This window comes from Mesoplodon mirus (assembly GCF_964341445.2).
Source record: "Mesoplodon mirus genome assembly, chromosome: 3".
Lineage (NCBI taxonomy): Eukaryota > Metazoa > Chordata > Mammalia > Artiodactyla > Ziphiidae > Mesoplodon > Mesoplodon mirus.
In genome coordinates this window covers 105740423-105766159 of record NC_138978.1, presented here as the reverse complement: position 1 = coordinate 105766159, position 25737 = coordinate 105740423, and the positions used below count along the sequence as shown (strand labels likewise).

The 25737-nt window shown below is 36.3% G+C and overlaps 1 protein-coding gene across 5 annotated transcripts in view; it reads left to right on the top strand.

Moving 5' to 3' along the window:
* ST7L (suppression of tumorigenicity 7 like) overlaps window positions 1-25737 on the top strand; it is a 71514-nt gene that overhangs the window by 38863 nt on the left and 6914 nt on the right. For 4 of the 5 annotated variants that reach the window (XM_082616465.1, XM_082616466.1, XM_082616464.1 and 1 more), the window contains 2 exons: window positions 19207-19357; window positions 22908-23000. In XM_082616465.1, coding sequence (XP_082472591.1) covers window positions 19207-19357; window positions 22908-23000 — 244 coding nt within the window. The remainder of the gene's footprint in view (window positions 1-19206; window positions 19358-22907; window positions 23001-25737) is intronic. The other variant, XM_082616463.1, reaches the window with a different exon arrangement.

Below are 25737 nucleotides of genomic sequence, written 5' to 3'. Positions count from 1 at the left end.
GTGTATTTCTTAATTTTAAAACATATGAAAATTATCTTTTTATCAATGATTTCTGACGTAATTGCATCATGGCCAGAGAACATACTCTGTGTGATTTCACCCCTTTGAAACATTTTTTAATTCTTGAATTTCTATTTATTTTTCACATCTCTCATATTATTTATAGGTTTGAATTCTCTGCCAAAAGTTTAAATAGAATCTATTATCTCTTTGAAAATAAAGTAGTTATCTTAAAGTCTTTCTCTGATAATCCCAATATCTAGAATGTCCCTGTTTCTGTTTTTAATATCTGTTTTTTTCTGCTGCATCATGTTCATATTGTCTTTTCTCTTATGCCTGATTTTCTTTCACTATGTGCCAGATATTTTATTTGAAAAATTGTAGAAATAGCTTAAAATCTCAGGTAATATTATATTCCTTCATAGAGGATTTTCCTTGCCCTTAGATGCCTGGAAGAAGCATTGGTAGGACAGGATCACCTTAATTCAGTTTCAGGGATTGAAATGTTCTGGTCTACCCAGATGACTTGAAACTGGACTGCAGTCCATGAAAGTTTCAGTTTATTTCTGGTTCACCCTTATTCCTAAGATGCAGCCTTTCAGAGTCCCAGTCCAATCCTGAGGGTTTTGCCAGGCTCTCACTCTTGACAGGACTTGGACTTCAACTTTTGTTCCTGTAGCCTTATGAAACTGGCAGAAATACTGAACAGCCTCCTAGCTATCTTTTCCAGAATTGTCAAATGTCCCTATAGTGAAAGAAGCCCCAGGTGTGGCTTACTTCTCTGCTTTCTGCCGTCTTTGGGCTGTGGCCTGGTAATTCTCTACCCTTTGTTAATTCTCTGATGTATTTGATTCAATTTTTAAAATTGACAGCTTTTCTAGCTGTCTGGGAGGGTTCATCTGAGTTACCCAGTCTTCCATTACCGGAAGCAGAGGTCTAAAAATACTTGTATATGAAATGCTCTGCTCTCTCTTGCTGCAGAGTGGTCAAGAGAACGGATTCAGCAACTAAACTGCCTACATTTGAATTCTGGCTCCACTACTTCCTAGCTGTATTACCTTGGACAAGTTACTTAACTTCTCTAGACTTGAGTTTCCTCATGTGTAAACTGGGGATAATATTCCCTACCTCTTAGAGTTGTTATTAAGATTAAATGAGTGCATATCTTTAAAGTGCTTAGAAGAGTACCTAACATGTAGTAAGCTTTACAGAAGTGGTTGTTATTGTTATTACCCAGGATGGGGTGGAAATCTGTTCCTTGTGTGAGAAGATAAGCAGCAGTTATTAATCAGAACTATTCAAATTAAATACACCATTGATATCTAAAAATTTTATTTAATTCCCACTCAAAATAACAAAATAGGGATTGTCTGTTCCTGGGGTTGTTCTTTTCTGCTTTAAAAACCCTCTTACGTAAAGTGTATTCTCAGCAGTAACAATTCTTTTTTTTTAAAACATCTTTATTGGAGTATAATTGCTTTACAATGGTGTGTTAGTTTCTGCTTTATAACAAAGTGAATCAGCTATACATATACATATATCCCCATATCCCCTCCCTCTTGCATCTCCCTCCCACCCTCCCTATCCCATCTCTCTAGGTGGTTGCAAAGCACGGAGCTGATCTCCCTGTGCTATGCAGCTGCTTCCCACTAGCTATCTATTTTACATTTGGTAGTGTATATATGTCCATGCCACTCTCTCACTTCGTCGCAGCTTACCCTTCTCCCTCCCCATGTCCTCAAGTCCATTCTCTACATCTGCATTTTTATTCCTGTTCTGCCCCTAGGTTCTTCAGAACCATTTTATTTTTTTAGATTCCATATATATGTGTTAGCATACAGTATTTGTTTTTCTCTTGCTGACTTACTTCACTCTATGACAGACTCTAGGCCCATCCACCTCACTACAAATAACTCAATTTCGTTCTTTTTATGGCTGAGTAATAGTCCATTGTATATATGTGCCACATCTTCTTTACCCATTCATCTGTCGATGGACACTTAGATTGCTTCCATGTCCTGGCTATTGTAAATAGAGCTGCAATGAACATTGTAGTACATGACTTTTTTTGAATTATGGTTTTCTCAGGGTATATGCCCAGTAGTGGGATTGCTGGGTCATATGGTAGTTCTGTTTTTAGTTTTTTAAGGAATCTCCATACTGTTCTCCATAGTGGCTGTATCAATTTACCTTCCCACCAACAGTGCAAGAGGGTTCCCTTTTCTCCACACCCTCTCCAGCATTTATTGTTCGTAGATTTCTTGATGATGGCCATTCTGACTGGTGTGAGATGATACTTCATTGTAGTTTTGATTTGCATTTCTCTAATGATTAGTGATGTTGAGCATCCTTTAATGTGTTTGTTGGCAATCCGTATGTCTTCTTTGGAGAAATGTCTTTGGTCCATTTTTGGATAGGGTTATTTGGTTTTTTTTGATATTGAGCTGCATGAGCTGCTTGTGTATTTTGGAGATTAGTCCTTTGTCAGTTTCAGCAGTAACAATTCTGATGGTGTGCATTGTGCATTGGTTTTCAAAACTACTGCCAGAGCCACATGGGTGAGGAGAGGGTAGCGGAAATCCCAGGCATTGCCCAAATTATAAAATTAAATTGTTGGATATGTAATATATATTAACCTTCATATTGAATCTGTCTAAATAATCTGTGATGCTTTTAGTGATACTTGTTTTGAGTTTAAAAACCTACACACACATATAGTGAAATACTCTAAAATACTTCTGAGAGAAATTAAAGAAGACCTAAATAAATGGAGATATATACCATGTTTGTGGATTAGAAGACTAATTATTGTTAAGATCACAGTTCTCCCCAAATTGATCTGTAGATTAAATGCAGTTCTTATTAAAATCTTAGTAGACTTGTTTGTAAAAACTGACAAGCTCGGGCTTCCCTGGTGGCACAGTGGTTGAGAGTCCGCCTGCCGATGCAGGGGACACGAGTTCGTGCCCCGGTCGGAGAAGATCCCACATGCCGCGGAGCGGCTGGGCCCGTGAGCCATGGCCGCTGAGCCTGCGCGTCCGGAGCCTGTGCTCCACAACAGGAGAGGCCACGACAATGAGAGGCCCGTGTACCACAAAAAACAAAACAAAACAAAACAAAAAACTGACAAGCTCATTCTAAAATTTATATGGAAATGCAAAGGATCCAGAATAGCCAAAACCGTTTTGAGAAAGAACAGTAAGGTTAGAGGGACTTACACTACCCAATTTCAAGACACTTTTAAAGCTACAGTAATTAAGATAGTATAATATTGGCATGAAGGTTGAAATGTAGATCAGTGAAAGACAATAGAGAATCCTGAAATAAACTCACATAATTTTGGTCGGTTGATTTTCAACAAGAGTTCCAACGCAATTCAATGGGGAAAGGATAATCTTTTCAACAAATGATTCTGGGAAAATCAGGCATCTATATGAAAAACAAACAACCTAGACCCTCTCCTCATGCCAAATAAATAATTAACTCAAAATGGATCAAAGATCTAAATGTAAGAGGTGAAATTATAAAACTTCTAGAAGGAAACAGAACTTGGGTTAGGCAAAGATTTCTTCAAAAGCATGATCAATAAAAGAAAAAAACTGATAGATTGGACTTCTTAAAATGTTTGCTCTTCAGAAGTTATCGTTAACAAAATGGAAAGGTAAGCCAAATGACTGCAGGTCATTTTATCTTAAAGTTTGGTATCCAGAACTTATAAAGAACTTTTATAACTCAGTAATAATAGGACAAACAACTCAATTAAAACATGGACAAAGGATTTGAATAGTCACTTCATCAAAGAAGTTTATAGGGGGCTTCTCTGGTGGCGCAGTGGTTGGGAGTCCGCCTGCCAATGCAGGGGACACGGGTTCGTGCCCCTGTCCGGGAAGATCCCACATGCCGCAGAGCGGCTAGGCCCACGAGCCATGGCTGCTGAGCCTGCGCGTCCGGAGCCTGTGCTCCGCAACGGGAGAGGCCACAGCAGTGAGAGGCCCGCATAACTGCAAAAAAAAAAAAAAAAAAAAAAGAAGAAGTTTATGAATTAGCTATCAAAGAAGGCACATGAAAAGATACTCAGCATCATTAGTCATTGGGAAAACACAAATTAGAACCACAGTGTGATACTACTTTATATCCACTAGAATGGCTATACTCACATAGACTGACAATATCAGGTGTTGGCAAGAATGTAGAGAAAATGCGTATATTGCTGCCAGGCATTTAAAATAGTATAGCTACTTTGGAAAACAGTTGTGTAGTTAACCATATACTTACCATACGATCCATCAATTCCATTCCTAGGTATTTACCCAAGAGCAATGAAAACGTATGTCTATACAAAGACTTGTATGAAGTGTTCATAGCAATATTATTCACAATAGCAAAAAATTTGAAACAGTCCAAAGATGGGTGAATGAATAAATAAATTGTGATATATCCACATAATGGAACACTTCTTAGCACTAAAAAGGAACAAAGTATAAGTACATGCAACAACATAAATGAACCTCAAATACTTTATGCCAAGTGCAAGAAACCAGACACAAAAGACAACATATTGGGGACTTCCTTGGTGGCGCAGTGGTTAAGAATCCACCTGCCAGTGCAGGGGATATGGGTTTGAGCCCTGGTCCGTGAAGATCCCACATGCCGCGGAGCAACTAAACCCGTGTACCACAACTACTGAGCCTACGCTCTAGAGCCTGTGAGCCACAACTATTGAAGTCCATGTTCCTAGAGCCCATGCTCTGCAACAAAGAGAAGCCACTGCAACGTGAAGCCTGCGCACTGCAACAAAGAGTAGCCCCAGCTTGCCGCTAGAGAAAGCCCACGTGCAGCAACGAAGACCCAACACAGCCAAAAAATAAATTAAAAAAAAGAAAGGCAATATATTGGGGACTGCCCTAGTGGCGCAGTGGTTAAGACTCTGCGCTCCCAATGCAGGGGGCCCGGGTTCAATCCCTGGCCAGGGAACTAGATCCCATACGCATGCCGCAACTAAGAGTTTGCATGCCACAACTAAAGAGCCGGCAAACCGCAACTAAGGAGCCCACCTGACGCAACTAAAGGAGCCCACCTGCCACAACTAAGACCTGGCACAACCAAATAACTAAATAAATATTAAAAAAAATAAATTATCATCAATACTTACAGTTGAGCCAAGGAGTGTATTATATTTCCTTAAAAAAAAAAGACAGCATATTGTATGATTCCATTTATATGAAATTTATGAAATAGGTAAAACTATAGACACAAAAGGCAGACCAGTGGTTCCCTGGGGCTGTGGGTAGGAGTGGAGATGGACTTCAAACAGGCATGAGGGAACTTTTTATGGTGATGGTTGCACAACTGTATAAATTTAGTAAAAATCATTGAACTGTATACTTAAAATGGTAAATTTTGTGATATATAAAGTATATACATCATTAAAACTGTAAAATATGTTATTTAAATATAAATATACATTTAATAAGTATGTAATATGTATATACTGCAATATTTGAAAATCATTTTTAGCCCCAGTAAAGCCTTACCTGAAAAAAAATCATTTTTATTTATAGGTAGAAATTTGTATATTTTCCCCTTACCTAAATATCAAAACCAGTTGACAATTCAACTCTATCAAAATATCCAACTGAGTAGAATGGCTCTGTAACCTTACATTATTGTTTGTGGATAGACAGTTTAAGCTGGGTGTTACCAAACAGGATAAAAATTAAGGTTTTAGGGGGAAATTTTATGCTCCAACAATTTGGATAATATCCCACTTAAATAACATTACTGTTATATGAATTGGGAGAGCGCTGGAATTTGTGGCTGTTTTTGCTAGGGTTTTACAAGTGATGAAGTATGTACAGATATTCTCTCTCCCTCTCTCTTCTGTTATAGTCTCTATTTGTGATTCTCTCAGCTGGAGCCCGCAAACATAAAGGGCTTTAGGGGTTTTCTTCCTCAGACTTCAACAATCTGTCGTGATAACTTACTTAACCTAATGAACAGTGACATTTAAATATATATACATATATTTTTAAATCTTTTATTCTTACAAATTTATTATGCAAATTTTCAAATGTTGTATGAATCTTACCAGTAAAATGACAAATTGTAAAGCTGTTTTAGAAGGAACTATTTTGGCTACTTTCCACATAACTACAACAGAAATGGCTGTAGGTCTAGAGCTGTGCAATTTGTTAAAGCTGGAAGCTATTAGAAGTGAAGTAGAAAAAGATCACATAAATCTCTTCAGGCTATGAATTTGCTTTAGATGTTTCATCAGTATTGATTGCTTTTACAGATTTTTTTAATCTACAGAATGAATTCAGTATACAGTAACTGTGATAGTAATAGTAAAAAATTAGAACAGCATGTTTTCATGATTTTTGACTTTTTCTTCATTACCTAGGTATGGCTTTGGTTCAATAAACATTTTGTTTTAGTTACCAAACAAGAAAAAGATTATGTATCTTTCAGCTACTATAGAAATTGTTGGTTTTTAAAATTTTATGGTAGAAAATATTTCATACCTTTTAAATATTCCATAGCATCCTGTTTCATTCATTCTTGTGTCTCACATTTTTTTATTATCCAACCATCAAGAAGTTTTATAGAAAGTATTTTTTAATTGAAATAATTCACATACAATATAATTCACCCTTTTAAAGTATACAATTCAATGGTTTTTAGTAAATTCACAAGGTTGTGTAACCATCACCACTCTCTGATTCTAGAACATTTTTATTACCCCCAAAAGAAACCCTGTAGCTATTAGCAGTCACTCCCCATTCCTCCCTCCCCGAATCCATGACAACACAGATCTACTTTCTGTCTCTGTAGATTTAGAATTATATAATATGTGGCCTTTTCACTTAGCATAAGTAGCAGGTATCAATACTTCCTTTCTTTTTATGGCTGAGTAGTAATCCATTGTATGGATATACCACATTTTGTTTATCCATTCATCAGTTGATGGGCATTTGGGTTGGTTCCACTTTTTGGCTATTATGAATAATGCTGGTATGAATATTCATGTGCAAGCTTTTGTGTGGACACATGGTTTCACTTCTCTTGGGTATATGCCTAGGAGTGGAATTGATGGATCATATGGTAGTTCTCTATGCTTAACTTTTTGAGAGACTGCCAAACTTTTTCAAAGTTGGCTGTGCTATTTTACATTCCCAATGTAAAAAATGTAAAAAATTCCCAAAAATTTACAGCAATTTTTGAGGGTTACAATTTCTGTACATCTGTGCCAACAGTTGTTATTGTCTGTGTTTTGACTATAGTTGTCCTAGTAGGTGTGAAGTGGCATCTCGTGATTTTGATTTGCATTTCCTAATGACTAATGATGTTGAACATCTTTTAATGTGGTTATTGGCCATTTGTATATCTTCTTTTTTTAATTTTTAAAAATAATTTTTATTGAGTATAGTTGATTTACAGTGTTGTGTTAGTTTCAGGTGCATAGTAAAGTGAATCAGTTATACATATATCCACTTTTTTTTAGATTCTTTTCTCATATAGGCCATTACAGAGTATTGAGTAGAGTTCGCTGTGCTATACAGTAGGTACTTATTAGGTATTTATTTTATATATAGTAGTGTATGTATCTCAATCACAATCTCCCAATTTGTCCCTCCCCCCCGTCCCCCCCTGGAAACCATAAGTTTGTTTTCTACATCTGTGACTCTATTTCTGTTTTGTAAATAAGTTCATTTGTACCAATTTTTTTTGAGATTCCACATATAAGTGATATTATATGATATTTGTCTTTCTCTGTCTTACTTACTTCACTCAGTATGACAATCTCTGGGTCAATCCATGTTGCTGAAAATGACATTATTTCATTCCGTTCTATGATTGAATAATATTCCATTGTGTATATATACCACATCTTCTTTATCCATTCATCTGTCAGTGGACATTTAGGTTGCTTCCATGTCTTGGCTATTGTAAATAGTGCTGCAGTGAACGTTGGGGTGCATGGATCTTTTCTAATTATGGTTTTCTCTGGATATATGCCCAGGAGTGGGATTGTATATCCTTTTTGGATAAATATCCATGTCCTTTGCACATTTTTAAATTCATCCTTTTATTATAAAAAGTATTCTTTAACATTATTATTATAGTTAGCCATTGACATTCTTGATTAATATGGTCCAAAACCATTGTGAATCTCCATGGGTTGAGAAATACCAGTATAACATATAATTTTACTCCTGAAATGAGAACATGAGGATGTGTTGTGAACCTTGCTGAGATATGGATGCTGAAGATTCAACTAGGGTTATTCATTTGGTAAGTTACTCACATGTGTGCACAAGCCTCAGAGCACAAATGATTGAAATTTGTTCCTTAGCAAAATTATGGCTTTATAAATCATGGATGTTTAGAGATAGCCCAGATGATTTAAATCGTAAATATTAAATCCAAAAATATCAGTGATTTACTATAGATGTAATTGTTCTTAGTATGACACTTTACACATCAGTTAGAATAGTATTATCTAACTTTAATTTAGGATCTAGCAATAGCTTGCTGCAATATTTCATTGAAGGTTTTTTTTTATTAGCATACTACCACCAAATTCTTCTAAATTTTATTATTTTTAGATTTAAATTTGAGATACTTGCCTTAAAAACAAAATCACAGAATAGAAAGTCCAGAAATATATCTATATGTATTTTGTCATTTGGTTTTTGACAAAAGCACCAATGCAGTTCAGTGGGGAAAGGAAACTCTTTTCAACAAATGGTGCTGGAACATCTAAATGTCTGAATGGGGGGAAAAATCATGAAATATTCTCATAGCATACATAAACATTAATTTGAGATGGATCATTTACCTAAATGTAAGAGCTAAAACTATACATCTAGAAGAAAACATCTAAGAATACCTTTGCAATTTTGGGGTAGACAGAGATTTCCTAGGACACAATAGGCACTTAACTGTAAGAGAAAAAATTCTAAATTGGCCTTTTCAAAAATTTAAAATTCTTCTCACTGATGACAGTGTTAAGAAAAATGAAAAGGCAGGGAATTCCCCAGCTGTCCAGTGGTTAGGACTCCGTGCTTTCACTGCCGTGGGCACAGGTTCGATCCCTGGTTGGGGAACTAAGATCCCGCAAGCTGTGCGGTGTGGCAAAAATAAATAAATAAAAAAATAAAATCATCATCATTCTAAAAAAAATGAAAAGGCAAACCACAAATAGGAAAAAAAATATTTCCAGTTTGTTTGTTTGGCAAAGGACTCAAATCCAGAATATATAAGTATAAAATGACAACTTTAATGTAAAACATGGTCAAAAGCCTTGAACAGATACTTCAGAAAAGAAGATATTGGAATGTCCAATAAACACATAAAGAGGTGCTCACCATCATTGGTTATCAGGGAAATGCATTATAAAATTACAAGGTATCATGCCTATCAGAATGGCTGTAATTAAAAATACTGATAAAATATTGGTAAGAATGTGGAACATTTAGAACTCTAATACATTGCTGCTAAGAGTATATAAAATGATACAACCACTTCGTCAATTTCTTATAAAATTAAACATATACCTCGCCCTATGACCCAGTTCTACTCCAAGGTATACACCCAAGAGAAAAAAATTTATTTAGCAATAAAAAGAAAAGGACTACTGATACAGCAAAACATGGATGAATCTTAAAAATGTAGCGTCGTCCAAAAGAATATATACTGAATGATTCCATTTATGTGATATTCAAGAAAAGGCAAAAGTGATCTATTGTGGTAGAAATTAGAACGGTGGTTGCCTCAGGTGGTCAGGATAGAGGTATTAACTGGAAAGGAGAACTTTCTGGGGTGATGGTGTTGCTTGTCTACTTTCTTTCTTTTCTCTTCTTTTCTTTTTAAATTTATTTTTGGCTGTATCAGGTCTTAGTTGTGGCACTCAGGATCTTTCATTGGAGCACTTGGGCTTCTCTCTAGTTGTGGTGCACAGGTTCCAGAGCGTGTGGGCTCTGTAGTTGTGGCACTCAGGCTCAGTATTTGAAGCTTGCGGGCTTAGTTGCCCTGCGGCATGTGGGATCTTAGTTCCCTGACCAGGGATCAAACCCGCATCCCCTGCACTGGAAGGAGGATTCTTAACCGCTGGACCACCAGGGAAGTCCCTTGTTAAAACTCATTGAACTGAATACCTAAGACCCGTGCATTTTACTGTTTTTAAATTATACCTCAATAAAGAAAAAAGAATCTGACTCAACATGGAAAACACTGTCAAGGTATCATGCCTCCTGATTAAATGAGACGATATATGTGAAGTTCTCAACACAATGTCTGAGTGTCAGGCAACAGCATTTATTATTATGGCCATCACTGCTTTATTATACTATGTTACCATTTTCTCTTCCTGTTTAGGCTGTTCCAGTGTGTCCTCTTTCCTTGTAAATATTAGTTTAGTGCTTTAGAGTGTATAAGATTTGGGGATTCCTTTGTTGAGATGGGGTGAAGGTGAAGATGGTTAGGTGAGACAGTTAGGAATTAACTAATTTGAATTACTTAATACCCTGAGGACAGTTTGTGTCTTCCAGAAGAAGCCCTTGAGGGAAGAGGGCGTAGAACATTTAAAAACAAAACAAAACCTTGTTTAGTAAATCTCTACAACTTGAGTACATGTTTAGGAGTATGCTATCTGTGGCTTTTTAAAATTATTATTTCTTATTTTACAATAAAACTGGTTTTGGTATTGTGCTGCTAAGAAAGTAGACCATGCCAGGAGGCCTTTACAAGTGCAACGGGAATTTTAAAAATAAATTGATACATAAAAGGTAAAATCCATTCTGGCTGATCAGAAATTGAAGCCCGTAGGATGTTATGAGTCCCATCCATCAGAGAAGGTACTAGGTCTTTAGCAGCAGGCTTACATTTCTTTGGCCAGACTACTTATATTATAGCAGCATAAGTAAAAGATGAGGGAGATGGGCACTCAGTTGAGATTCTGAGTGGCATAGCAGGAGTACAGGGAGAAAAGGGAAGTGGCGTTAAAGTCTGTGACCCATACTTAGAGCACAGTGAGGCCTTTGCCTTTCCATTATATTGTACTGTGGCCCAGGTGGAAGGGTTGAGATATGAAATGCTTATCTCTTGAGGTGCTGCTCTGTAGGATGATTTGGAAAGTCATTTTCCTGAAGCACATGCCCTGTTTAGCCTCCCGTCCCTCTCCTTTTAATATAATATCACTTTCCCTTTGCTCCTGAGGCTGCTAGGTAGTATCATGTTTTCTTTCAGTTTATTCATACAGCAGTTGTTTACTTTCTATCTGGGAACTTTCTTTAGTCTCCCTTATAATGCACCTCCATGTGGAATCTTTGCATTCGGCCTGCCTGTCCAATCTCATAGAATGTGCACTGAGAAAACTAATTGGAGAGATAAATTGGTCTTGATGTGCATGACTGATCAAGAGCAAAGTACCTTAATTTCAGATGCCTTCAGAGAGATTTTTCTTTAACCTCTGCTTTTAAGAGGAAGATTATAAAGCATTATCGTTACTTCAGGTCAGAATTATATTGCTTTTGGTCAAAAGCTGTTGTAAGATTTGCAAAGTAATAGAAACAAAGTAATCTAGAGATAAATTATAAAGATCAAAGCAATTCAAAATTAAAGTGAATTTGAGCGCAAGCATAGGTATGGATTTAGAGTTATAAAAGATACCATCAGACCACACATCATTATGTCTTTTTAACTATAGCTTCCAAAGTAGCTTTAATTTTTAATATTTTTAGTGAAAAGCAAGAGACTTTGAGTAATTATTTGAGTATATTGTCCATAGTTGAACACTAGTTAAAACTGGCCCAGGCAAATTCCAGATATAACAAGAAGGTGATTTGGAGGTAATATGGAAGGTCCTGCAGCACATACTAGGTACCAGTCTTGGTTTATGTCTTTGACTATATTTTATTTGCCAGTTATTTCCAAATATGTTAACTCTGGCTTCCTTCCTTGTCTTTAGACTTGCATTTCTATCTAGTTGTGGAAATTTTTACCTGGGTATCTAGTAAGTACTTCAGACACTTTAATGTGTCTCAAACTGATTTTTTTAAAATTTATTTTTTAGTCTCTTCTCCAACTTGCCTCTCCTTCCTTATTTCTATATTTTGACTTACGGCTTTATTATTCTCTTCTGTAATTAACCTTTACTCTGCTCTTTCCAAATTACCGACTCGTATTATGACCTTTGATATCTCTTTCAGATCTAGCCATCTACTCCATCCCCACTGTCACTGCTCATTGTGCACCTTCACTACCTATTTTTTTTTTTTTTTTGCGGTACGCGGGCCTCTCACTGGTGTGGCCTCTCCCGTTGCGGAGCACAGGCTTCGGACGCACAGGTTCAGCAGCCATGGCTCACGGGCCCAGCCATTCCACGGCATGTGGGATCTTCCTGGACCGGGCACGAACCCGTGTCCCCTGCATCGGCAGGTGGACTCTCACCACTGCGCCACCAGGGAAGCCCTATTCTTTTAAAAATTATTATTGTTATAAAAGTAATGAATGCTTTAAAAAAAATTTAGACTCTTTAGAAGTTTATAAAGTAAAAAATCCCCTGTTTCTTCTCTCCCAATTCTACTTCTCTCACGTAAAGACTGTTTCTGTTTGGTGTATATGATGCCAGACATTTTCTATGCATTTTTAAACATACAGATATGTATGTGTAGAAATACAGTAATCTCAAATACTCTACCATCTTTTGTTTGGACCATTAAAACAGATTCCTCTGTGGTCTCCCTGCCATCAACCCCTCCCTACTCTGGCCATTGCCAGAGTTATCTACCTAAGTAGCAAATCTTACTCTGCCTAAAGGGCTCTGCTTGTTCCCTATTGCCTATACGATAAGGACCAACCCCATAGTATTGCGTGTATAGAAACCCTTCATAGTCTGGGCCCAGTATTTGTCTCCAGCCTCGCTCCTCACCACTTCTGCCTTGTTCCTTACCTCCAGTGCTACTATTCCCTGGATTGGCCAGGTCTCATTATGCCTCCCTACCGTTGTACATATGCTCAGTCGCTTCTCTACCTGGCAAGTTTCTACTCATTCTTCAAGATCCTGCTCATCTGTTGCCTCCTTTGTAGAGGTGTCTTTCCCACTTTTCCCAGCATAGATAATGGCTCTTTCTTCTGTTTCTTTAGTACCTTAATCATCTTTTTTTTTTTTGGTCTGTTTGTATGTCTCTCCCTTAGTTAGTTGTGAGCTTTTTAAAAAGCAGGACTCTTGTCTTAGCATCATTTTATGTCTGATATTCTACTTAGCACGTAACAGGCATTCAATAAATGTTTGGTAAATAAACATGTTTGTAATTTAGATCTGCATTACTATAAAGACCTATCTAAGGTAAAGAAAATAAAATTTTAGATCCCATCAAATTTTTAAGCCATTTAATATTTTGTGAGTTTTGCTACATTATGTCACTTTGGGCCTTTTAAGGACAGTAGTACAATTTCAGCATGACCTTATTTCTTAACTGATAAAAGAACTCAGCTTTTAATGGAATACTATACTATATTTTAAATGAGTTAGATCTATATAGAGATGGGAAGAGATATACAAGATATATAGTGAAGTAAAAAGTGAGTTGCGTAACAGTTTGATACTATATTTAAGAAAAGTAGAATCAGTATGTTATACTTAAAAAAAAGAAATCCAGACAAACATAAATCAGATTATTATCTTTATTTCCTTTTTTCTTTTATTCTCCAATCTTGTAATAGATTCTTTTATGTGTAACTCTGTAATGTTTGCATTTTTGTACTGTGAGCATGTACTTTTATAAGCAAAAAAAAAAAGAGAGACCAAAACAAAACAAATTACCCGTCAGTTTTTAACCTTTCATATTCTTCTTCATACAGAAGTAAAGTCTTGATAGCTGAATTTTTTTGTTTTCATTTTGTTTTGTTTTTAGTTTGCCCAGAAAGTTAGAAAATATCTTTAAGTAAAACTGAAATACTTAAAGGTATGAGTCTGAAGACATTTTAGCTATATATGTCAGATCTAGTCAGTTAATTATTTTAGGACCTGCTTTGGATAGTGTAATATACTAGGTGCTGAAGTAGAATATGAAGGATATGTTTTCTATTGTGTAGTGACTACAGCTTATTCTGGGTAGCAGAAATTCTTGAGTAGCACTTTGTGGAGGAGGTAAAATGAGTAATAATCCTATAATTACATATTTTAAGTATATATTTTTGTGTCTTTTTAAGTTATTTTATTTTTGGCTGCATTGGGTCTTCATTGCTGCCCACGGGCTTTCTCTAGTTGACGTGAGCGGGGGCTACTCCTCAATGCAGTGCGCAGGCTTCTCATTGCGGTGGCTTCTCTTGTTGCGGAGCACGGGCTCTAGGTGCGTGGGCTTCAGTAATTGTGGCGCTCCGGCTCAACAGTTGTGACTTGTGGGCTTTAGAGCGCAGGCTCAGTAGTTGTGGCGCACGGGCTTAGTTGCTCTGCAACATGTGGGATCCTCCTGGACCAGGGCTCGAACCCGTGTCCCATGCGCTGGCAGGCGGATTCTCAACCACTGTGCCACCAGGGAAGTCCCTAAGTATATTCTCTTTAAACTGAAAATTTTTCTTTATATTTTGAGAGTGATATTTTATTTCAGTGTCCTATTTTCAGAAACTGAAAAATAAGAATTTCTTTGAAGTCAAATTGTAGAGGACATTTGCTGGTAGGTAAGACATGATAATAAAAAATAAGGTAGCATAAGGAAACAATTTTTTAATGATTAAATAGTGAAGATTTTTAATATAAACTGAAGTATTATTTCCTAATAAACGTACCATATCTGATTCTGAATTGTCACTTAGATTATTACTCAGTGAAAGTATAATATATAGTTGCTATTCACAAAAGTATTTTTAGATATATTAAGTTGATACTTTTTATAATATAAGTTTTACTCAATAATTGTTAACTTAATATCTTTGCTTACCATTTGCTAAGTGGCTACCAAGATAGGGTTTAGTCTAAAGCTTTAGGGTTCTAAAACACATTGAAAATAATTTGAGATGTTTTTATCTGTAAAATAAAACATAACTCTAATCGAAAGGACTTGGTTTAAGTATTAAACCTCTCTGAAAATAAGATATTCTTTTTATGATGGAGATTCCACTGTGTTTGCTTCATTTTCTTTGCTTCCTACTGAAGAAGCTCTTAGTGCACTTGCAAAGAGCATAAGGAGTCGTGTCAGAGGTCAGCTATTTGAGTCCATTTTCCCACAGTCGCCTGGTGTGAGTGATCTTTTACTGTGTTTTAAAAAATGGGCAAGGATTAAAGAGGATTAGAAAGAATATTACCCTCCTGAATATAGGCCCAAGGCACTAAGGGTAGAGAACCCAGCCAGGCAGCAAATGGGCTTTGCTTGACCAGGACACAACCTCTGCTGCATTCCTTTAAGAAACTGAATGGGAAATGTTAAGTCCCCAAACTGGATTAGTAAATAATCTCATAGCTTGTGACATCTGCTAAAATAAATTGATAAGCAGACTGCATTCTTACAGTTTGAGGAGAGAGCTAGAGACATCAAGACTAAGAGTATTTATTCTTTTTATCTTTTTGCTTTTTAATTTCACCTTTATTGGGGTATAGGAATAAGAGTAATTCAAGATGAGCATTAAGCTCAGTGAGTGTTGGAAAGGCACATTCCATAAACAAAAAAGAAAAATTACTTTAGATGTATTAATACCATGAGTACATATGTATTGATTAATAACCTAAGGCTTAAAATTTAAAACCACTTCAATTATTTTTAGAATTCTTCCTGTTTGTAGTAGTTTTACAAAGTGTTTCACACATTCAACTGTTTAATTTATGTTGTTTATCTTATTAGCTTGTGTAAATGACCTGAGGAACTTAGAATTTGAAATGTGAGAATATATCTTTTAAGACACCTTTGGAATGTTTCTCTTTTTATATCTTATAATAGATGTTAATGTAGTTTGGACCATATGACACATAATTTGGTATCAAATTATTGAAAACCAAAGAGGTTGTTTCACACCTAGTCTAGTAGGGGAGGTGTACTCTGGCCTCAGTCTTTGGAAGAAGTAGTTAGCTAACTAAATATTTTTTAAAAGATTTTGTTTTAAGTTGACCACTTTAATAATAAAGATGATATACAAGTGTAATTTTGCATCTTTCTTCATGTAATTAGTATATTTGATTAGTGCAGTAACTGATCATGCTGCTTTTGTTATGGATTATAATATTAAGGCAAGTATTTTCTTCAAGAGTTTAGAATTTAATTTCATATGTGAATAAGAATTGATAGGTTATAACTTCTTTAACAGGCACACTCACTTATCCTTCTTTAACAGGCACACTCACTCATCTTGCACTATGTTCTCAAGTCTCAGGAATTAAAATTGTTCAAGTTGGCCCTGTACATTGAATATGTCCTCCTGTTCTTCTCCCCACCATACCCCCCAGCCTGCTCATCCACATTCCACCTGTCTTTATATATCAGCTCAAATCCCAAATTCTATCAAGTGGTTTAAATCATAATTCATACCTCTTAAACATAGAATTACCATATATAGCCTAGCAATTCCACTCCTAGGTAACCCAAGAGAGATGAAAACATTTGTTCACATGAAAATTCATACACAAATGTTTATTGCGGCATTATTCATAATAGCCAAAAGGTAAAAACCAAACGTCAATCAAATGATGAATGGATAAACAACTGTGGTCTGTCCATACAATAGAATATTATTCAGCCACAAAAAAGAATGGGGTCCTGATACATGCTACAACATGGGTGTATGCTAAGTGAAATAAACCAGTCACAAAAGACCCTATATTATGTGATTCTGTTTGTATGAAATATCTGGAATAGGCAAATCTATAGAGACAGAGAGTATATTAGTGGTTGCTTAGAGCTTAGGGGGATTGTGGGTGTAGAGAGTGATAACTAAAGAGTATGGGGTTTCCTTATTTTAAAATTTTTATTGAAGTATAGTTGATTTACAATGTTGTGTCAATTTCTACTGTAGAGCAAAGTGATTCAGTTATACACATATATATGTTCTTTTTCATATTCTTTTCCATTATGGTTTATCACAGGATATTGAATATAGTTCCTTGTGCTATATAGTAGAAACTTGTTGTTTATCCATTCTCTATATAATAGTTTGCATCTGCTAATCCCAAACTTCCAATTCATCCCTCCCCCACCCCCTCTCCCCTTGGCAACCATAAGTCTGTTCTCTATGTCCATGAGTCTGTTTCTGTTTCATAAAAGTTCACTTGGGTCATATTTTATTTTATTTTATTTTTTATTTTTTAAAATTTATTTTATTTTTGGCTGTGTCGGGTCTTAGTTATGGCATGGGGGATCTTTCGTTGCAGCATGCGGACTTCTCTCTAGTTGTGGCACACAGGCTCCAGAGCATGTGGGCTCTGTAGTTGTGGCATGCAGGCTCCAGAGCGCATGAGCTCTGTAGTTGTGGCACGCAGGCTTAGTTTCCCCACGTCATGTGGGATCTTAGTTCCCCGACCAGAGATTGAACCCGTGTCCCCTGCATTGGAAGGCGGATTCTTAACCACTGGACCACGAGGGAAGTCCCTGGGTCATATTTGAGATTACACATATAAATGATATCATATGGTATTTGTCTTTCTCTTTCTGACTTACTTCACTTAGTATGATTATCTCTAGGTCCATCCATGTTTCTGCAAATGGAATTATTTCATTCTTTTTATGGCTGAGTAGTATTCGATTGTATATATGTATAACATCTTTATCCATTCATCTGTCAGTGGACTTTTAGGTTGGCTATTGTAAATAGTGCTGCAGTGAACATTGGGATGCATGAAGCTTTTCGAATTATAGTTTTCTCCGGATATATGCCCAGGAATGGGATTGCTGGACCATATGGTAACTCTATTTTTAGTTTTTTTGAGGAACCTCCATACTGTTATCCATAGAGGCTGCACCAGTATACATTTGGGATTTCCTTTTGAAGTGATGAAAATGTTCTAAAATTGTGGTGATGGTTGCACATATCTGTGAACATACTAAAAACCATTGAATTGTGGACTTTAAATGGGTGAACTGTAAAGCATGTGAATTATATCTCAATAAAGCTGTTATTAAAAACTAAATTAAAAAATTAATACCTCCTATCCATATTCCTGTATACATCTGTACCTCTAGTGAAGCACTTACCATAGTCTGGTTATAATTTTTTTTTTTAATTTGGCTGCTTAGGGTTCTAGTTGCATCACATGGGATCTTCATTGCAGCATGTGAGATCTTTCCTTGTGGTGCGCAGGCCCATCATTGTGGCGCAGAGCGCATGGGCTCAGTAGTTGCAGCATGCGGGCTCTCTAGTTGTGATGCATGGGCTCTAGAGCACGCAGGCTCAGTAGCTGTGGCACGCGAGCTTAGTTGCCCCGAGGCATATGGGATCTTAGTTCCCCACCCAGGGATCAAACCTGCGTCCCCTGCAGTGGAAGGTGGATTCTTAACCACTGGACCACAGGGAAGTCCCAGTCTGGTTAAAATTTTTAACTTAAGCAATCTGTCTTTCTCGGGAGTTCCCTGGCGGTCCAGTGGTTGGGACTCTGCGCTTTCAACTGCCAGGGGCCCAGGTTCAATCCCAGGTTGGGGAACTAGGATCCCACAAGCCGTGCAGTGCAGCCGAGAAAATAGAAAAAGAAATCTGTCTTTCTCATTACCTTAGGAAGCTCTAGAGAATAGTGTTTTGGCATTCCCTAACAAGCATAGTGACTTGCACTCAGTAAATATTACTTTAATTGAACTTATTAACAATTAAGTTCCTTCACTATAGAAGGGGAATAAAGAAAAAATATTGAATGTTGCCCCAACGTGTTATTCCAAAATTGTGTTTTATAATTTTTTACACTTATTCTTTTTTGGAAAAGTAAGTAATTTCCTCCAACATTATTTCCTCAGCTTGAGTTTCCATTTGTGTTTAGTAAAGTCACACATAAACCATTTATTACCTTATTTTTACCTATAGGAATGTTCTGATCTTTGGAATTTGCATTTATATAAGCATTTTGTCAGTAGGACCTTCATGTCATTTCAACTAGCTTAATGTTTGTTTGTTTTTTAAATCAAAATTAACTTTATAAAATTTGAATCTACACTTTTGTGGATGTTTGAATTTAGCATAATTTTTCTTTTTTTTCTGTGGTGTGTCTATGTGTGTGTGTTATTTTTCTAGTATTTACTAGAGATGAAAAGTCTCATTTTACCTCCAGAACACATTCTGAAACGGGGCGATAGTGAAGCAATTGCCTATGCTTTCTTTCATCTTCAGCACTGGAAGCGAATAGAAGGTGCTCTTAATCTGTTACAGTGTACATGGGAAGGCAGTAAGTATTCTTTTCCAAATGCAACACTAATCTTTCTGACTAATTATTCCATTCACAGGCAGTCTTTTTTTTTTTTTTTTTTTTTTTTTTTTTTTTTTTTTCGGTATGCGGGCCTCTCACTGTTGTGGCCTCCCCCGTTGCGGAGCACAGGCTCCGGATGCGCAGGCCCAGCGGCCATGGCTCACGGGCCCAGCCGCTCCGCGGCATATGGGATCCTCCCAGACCGGGGCACGAACCCGTATCCCCTGCATCGGCAGGCGGACTCTCAACCACTGCGCCACCAGGGAGGCCCCACAGGCAGTCTTTTTGTAATGAGATTGTGAGTTTCTTTAAGGAGCTGTTCAGATTGGTTTCGAAGTGAACTCAGTGGTGTTTATTGGTTTACTGGTAGAAGAAACGTGTAATGTGCTTATATTAATGCCACATTTAGGAAAAACAGAATGAGAAACTGTTTGGGTATTCTGCTATATGTTCACTTAAATTAAGTATTTATAAGGAAAGAATGGAAACTTATATCCCTTCATTTATAAGTTTTTTAATGTGGTTAGCTATTGTTCTAATATTTTAAAAATTGGACTTTTTTTTTGGTTTTGTTTTGAGATGTGTACAACATGAAACTATTTTCCTCATTACTGATATCAATTCGATTCTTTAAAAATTTTTTTAAATTGTGGTAAAATACATATAACATTGAAATTACCACTTTAAACATTTTAAAATGTACAGTTCAGTGACATACATGTACATTGTTGTGCAACCATCACCATTATCCTTCCCCCAAATTTTTTCATCACCCCAAAATGAAATTCTCTACCCATTAAACAATAACTCCCCATTCTTTCCTCCTCCCCAGTCCCCTGGTAACCATTCTATTTTCTGTTTCTATGAGTTTGACTACTCTAGGTATCTCATATAAGTGGAATCATACAATATTCCACTTAATATTTCAATATTTCATTATGGTAAGTAAAATATTAATATTTCACTTACCATAATGTTATAGCATGTGTCAGAGTTTTATTCCTTTTTAAGGCTGAGTAATATTCCATTGTAAGTATATACAAAATTTTGTTTATCCATTCATCCATCAATGGACACTTGGGCTGTTTCTACCTTTTGACTATTGTGAATAATGCTGTTACGAACGTGGGTACATAAATATCTGTTCAAGTTCTTGCTTTCATTTCTTTTGGGTGTATACCTAGAAGTGGAATTGCTAGATCATATAATTTTGTGTTTAATTTTTTGAGGAACCACCATACTATTTTCTATAGCCGCTGAACCATTTTACATTCCACTAGCAATGCACAGGGGTTTCACTTTCTTTATATCCTTGCCAATACTTGTTATTTCCTGGTTTTTTTGGTAATAGCATCCTAATGGGTATGGAGAAGTATCTCATTTAGATTTTGATTTGCATTTCCCTAATAATTAGTAATGTTGAACATCTTTTTATGTGTTAATTGGCTATTCGTACATTTCTTTGGCGAAGTGGATTATTTTCCACTAACTACCAGACCTCTCATTTGTAACTTCTTAAAATCACCTGTCAGTGAAAATTCAAAAATAAATTCAATGTTCATTCACTAAAATCGGTTAACCTCCTCAAAGTTTGCACTGAGGCACCTTTGGGTATTACAGCAAATTCACAAGAGTGCCATGGGATATTTTAAATTTTTAGTAGAAACATAGCAATACACCATTCAAACTGTAGCTCTAGATAGTTCACGGTTTCAACATTAGATAGCTCTCCATTCTCTATTTTTTTCAGTGTTGTCATAGCTTTGCAAAGCTGGGTTTTGTTAGTTGCTGTGATTAAAAGAAGTACCACACCAGGGGCTTCCCTGGTGGCGCAGTGGTTGGGAGTCCGCCTGCCGATGCAGGGGACGTGGGTTCGTGCCCCGGTCCAGGAGGATCCCACATGCCGCGGAGCGGCTGGCCCCGTGAGCCATGGCCGCTGGGCCTGTGCGTCTGGGGCCTGTGCTCCGCAACGGGAGAGGCCTCAGCAGTGAGAGGCCTGTGTACCGAAAAAAAAAAAAAAAAAGAAGTACCACACAAAAATCAGTGTGGAACAGGAAATGAAGATAGTGGTGTCCAATGTGATTCCAAGGTTCGAGAAATTATGCAGTGCCCAACAGGCTCATATATCCCATTAGGAAGAAATGATGGTTATTTAAAAATAAAATAACTATTTTTTTCGTTAATTTATATGTTTTTTTTTTTCATATCGCTGCTAAGTTATTAGAACAAAAACTTTTGAAGTTGATCAGACCCACTACTTAATAAGTGGAATTGTTAGATATTTCTTTCAGTGTAGGGGCATCAATAGCAAATTACTGAGACACGAAGGACACCACATGTCCTTGAACCAAGAAAATTTGGGAACCTCTGCATTAACATCTTGCTGAGGGTCAGACGCTGTGCTTGATACTGACAATATACAGATTAATGAAAGTGGGACTACTAAAACTGAGGAGCTGGATGTTTTGGGGTAATTAGACTTTCTTTTGCTTTTTCTCCAGTAGTCTGTATGCTTCTCAAAACCAGGTGCTCTATCTCATTCACCTGGTATGTGTCTTCAGTGCCTAGTGTTCTTCTTGGCACATAGGAAGTTTTCAATAAGTATATGATTTATTCTGTATTTCATGAATAATCATCTTGATGAATGATTTCCTAGTGCCACTGATTTGCTCTGTGACTTTGGAAAAATCACTATATTTTATTGTAGCAAAACAAAATCCATATTTTAACAAAAGTTTTTAGAGCCAAGGACTAAGGGAAAAACAAAAACCTTATCTCAACTTTGATAGTTGAGTAGGTCAATAAGGATTTCTTCTTTAAGAAGTTTGTAGGAGTTGATGATAATCTAGATGAGGGATGGGTAAACTTTTTCTGTAAAGGGCCAGATGGTAAATATTTAGTTTTTGTGGGCCATAGTCTCTGTCACAACTACCCAACTCTTATAGCATGAAAGCAGTCTTATATAATATATAAATGAACAGGCATGGCTGTATTCTAATAAAATTTTATTTACAAAAACAGTGGGCCAGGTCTGGCCAAAGGTGATCCATTTAGTACTTAATTTAGGTACTTTGGTGACCCCTGATCTAAACTAAGCTCACAGAAAACTTGGTGACAGCTCACATATGAAGTTAGGAGCCATTGAGAACTCTTAGGTTGCCAGTAGTTATGACTACAATAGTCATGTGATTCCCCTAAGAAGTGGAATTCACACGTGGAGAGTTAAGTCTATTGTGTTTGTGATAAGGAGACTGAGGCAAGAAGGACACAGCTAGTCTTACCATCCGTTACTCCCTTTAGTTTTATTTCAGCCAGACCATTCATGATTCTCTATATAGATCTTATTCTTCTCCTTATTTGTTCCTTTGCGTACTTTGTTTCTTTCATCTAAAATATCTCTCTAAAAAAGAAAATAAAACACTGTGTGAAAATTTAATAAAAATACGTCTCCAAAATAGCTTTGATTGTAGTAGAGGATGAAAGTGAGATTGAATTGAATGTCAACATATGTATTTTATTTTTCACTCAGCTTTTAGAATGATTCCATACCCACTAGAGAAAGGCCATCTATTTTATCCTTATCCCAGCTGCACAGAGACTGCTGATAGAGAGCTATTACCTCGTAAGTAAATATTCAAGTTTTCCTAAATTTAAAATTAGTTGTGAGATTGTTTTTCATAGTATTCTCCCATTTTAAAAGTACCTCTGGTTGAAATTCAGGATGCTGTTTAAATACTATTTTAGCCACCTCTTGGATGTAGTTGCATAATTTAGTTCATTCCTGAATATTTTTTGGGTAAAACACTGTGCTAGATGCAATGAAGGACACAAAGATTAAAGATATCAAAAAAAAAAAGCAGTCATCTTACAAACAATTAAAGAAGAAATAATACCAATCCTTCAAAAACTCTTTTTAAGAAATAAAGGAGGAACACTCCCCAACTCATTCTGTGAGACCAGCATTACCCTGACACCAAAATTAAACAAAAAGCATTACAAGAAAGCTATATCTCTCATGAATATAGACACAAACATCTTCAACAAAATGTTAACAAACTGAATCCACCAACATGTAAAAAGGATTATATTCCATGACCAATTGGGCTTTACCTCACAAATGCAAGGTTGCTTTAACATCTGAAAATGTAATAGAATAAAGGACAAGAGATGCAGAAAAGCATTTGACAAAAATCTAACACCCATTCATGATAAAAATTCTGAACAAACTGGGAATAAAAGGGAACTTCCTCAACCTGATAAAGAGCATCTATGAAAAACCCACAGCTAAGATCATACTTAATGGTGAAAGACTGAATGCTTTCCCGCTAAGATCAGGAACAAGACAAGGATGTCTGCTTTCTTCTATTCAGCATTGTACTAGAGGTTCTAGTTAATGCCGTCAAGCAAGAAAAAGAAATAAAAGGCATTCATGTTCGAAAGAAAGAAGTAAAACTGTCCTTATTCACAGGTGACATGATCTTCTGTGCAAGAAATCCTAAGAAATCCATAAAAATACTATTAGAACTAATAAACAAGTTCAGCAAGGTTGCAGGATGTAATTATACAAAACTCAGTCGTTTATTTATATACCAGCAATGAACAATCCAAAATGAAAATTAGAAAACAGTTCCAATCACAGTAGCATCAAAAAGAACAAACAATTTAGGAATAAATTGAACAAAAGAAGTGTGAGACTTGTATACTAAAATCCATTAAATACTGCTGAGAAAATCTAAGTAAATTGAGAGACAGTCCACGTTTATGGATTGAAAGACCCAATATTATTTATATGACAGTTCTCTTCAAATTGATCTATAAATTCAGTACAATTCCTACAAGTTGACAAGCTGATCCCAAAATTTATATGGCAAAGTAAAGGACCCAGAACAGTCAAAACAATCTTTACAAAGAAGAGTGAAGTTGGAGGGACTATACTTCCCAGTTTTAAAAAGAGCAGTCAAAGAGTCAGGAGGAGAACCAGAAATACATAGGGTTATGATTGCTGAGAGTGTTTTCGTCTAGTTCCTGCTTTCAGGAAGCCAAACTTTTGAAAGAATAGTCTGTACTTTTTGTCTCCGCTGCCTTATCATCCACTCAGTCTTTTTCTCTGTGAGCTGGTAAATTTCTGTTTAATTTTCCTTTTTTTAAATTTAACTGATAGGTAAGTATGCTGAAAGTTATAATCGCTAGTTTCCTCTTACGATATCAATCTATACCACAGTTTTTACAATTCTGGGTCCATTAGAACTGAAGTCTAGGAAGGAAAGTTGCATTTTTACAACATCAGACTTAATGAGCTGAAAAGTTCAAACAAATAGATAAAAATTTAGGAGAGATTATGGAAGTTGAGTATGCTGATATTTTTCTCCCAGGGTTTTTTATTTTTGAGTATGTTGCACACATCCGTGTGTGTGTATGTAGGTGTGTATATGCTTAAATATTTTATTATTTAATCTATTTAACATATACATACGTAGCCTTTATATTTTGTATCTCTACATATATGGGGCTAAGATATATTTGTAAGTTATATATAATATGTATATTATTAAATATATATGTTATATAAATAGTAAATGTTGCAGGCATTCTTTGGGTATAAGAGAGCCACTTGAAACTAGCTTTAAAATAAAGAGAATTTGTTGGAAGAAGACTGGATTATCTCAAGGAACCCAAAGGCAACAATTAGAGTTGCACCTCAGAAGAGACTAGAACCAGAAACTAGAAGGCTATCAGGATTTCCAGGAGTCAGTTGTCCGTATATCTCTGTCTCTGACTGCCTTTTTCAGCCTCTCCTATTCTCACTTTCTTTTTTTTTCATTCCCCAACTCCATCTTTTCTTTGTATGAGCTCTCATTTCTGCTTCTGTCTGTATCTGCTTCATTTTTATCTTAATCTTTGCAGTTTGGCTTTCCCTTTTTAGACACTCATGTAGCCAGACTTGATACCCCCATACAGCTCTAAGTTTACATGTCATCTGTTCATGCAAATAATACAGAATGAAGAATATCTCAATCCCACTTCTACAACTTCTGGGAGAGTAAATCACATTTACCAGGTGTTCATCCCTGATCCAATCAGCTGTGGCGCAGGGACAGGATCAGGTCATGTAAACAAAATTGCCAAAATATCTCATTCCCTCTACATCTCTCTACATCACAAAACTTGACTTGGGAGTCATCGTTTTCTAGGCATGAATGAGATCACTAAGGGAAACTGTAAAGAGGGTGAACCATGATGAAAATGTCTAAGGGATGGGTGGCCGATAAGGAGTCAGAAGATTCAGTGAAGGAGTGGTCAGAGATACAGGACAAGAACCAGAACTAGATTCCTAGAAACTAAAAGGAGGAAAAAATTAA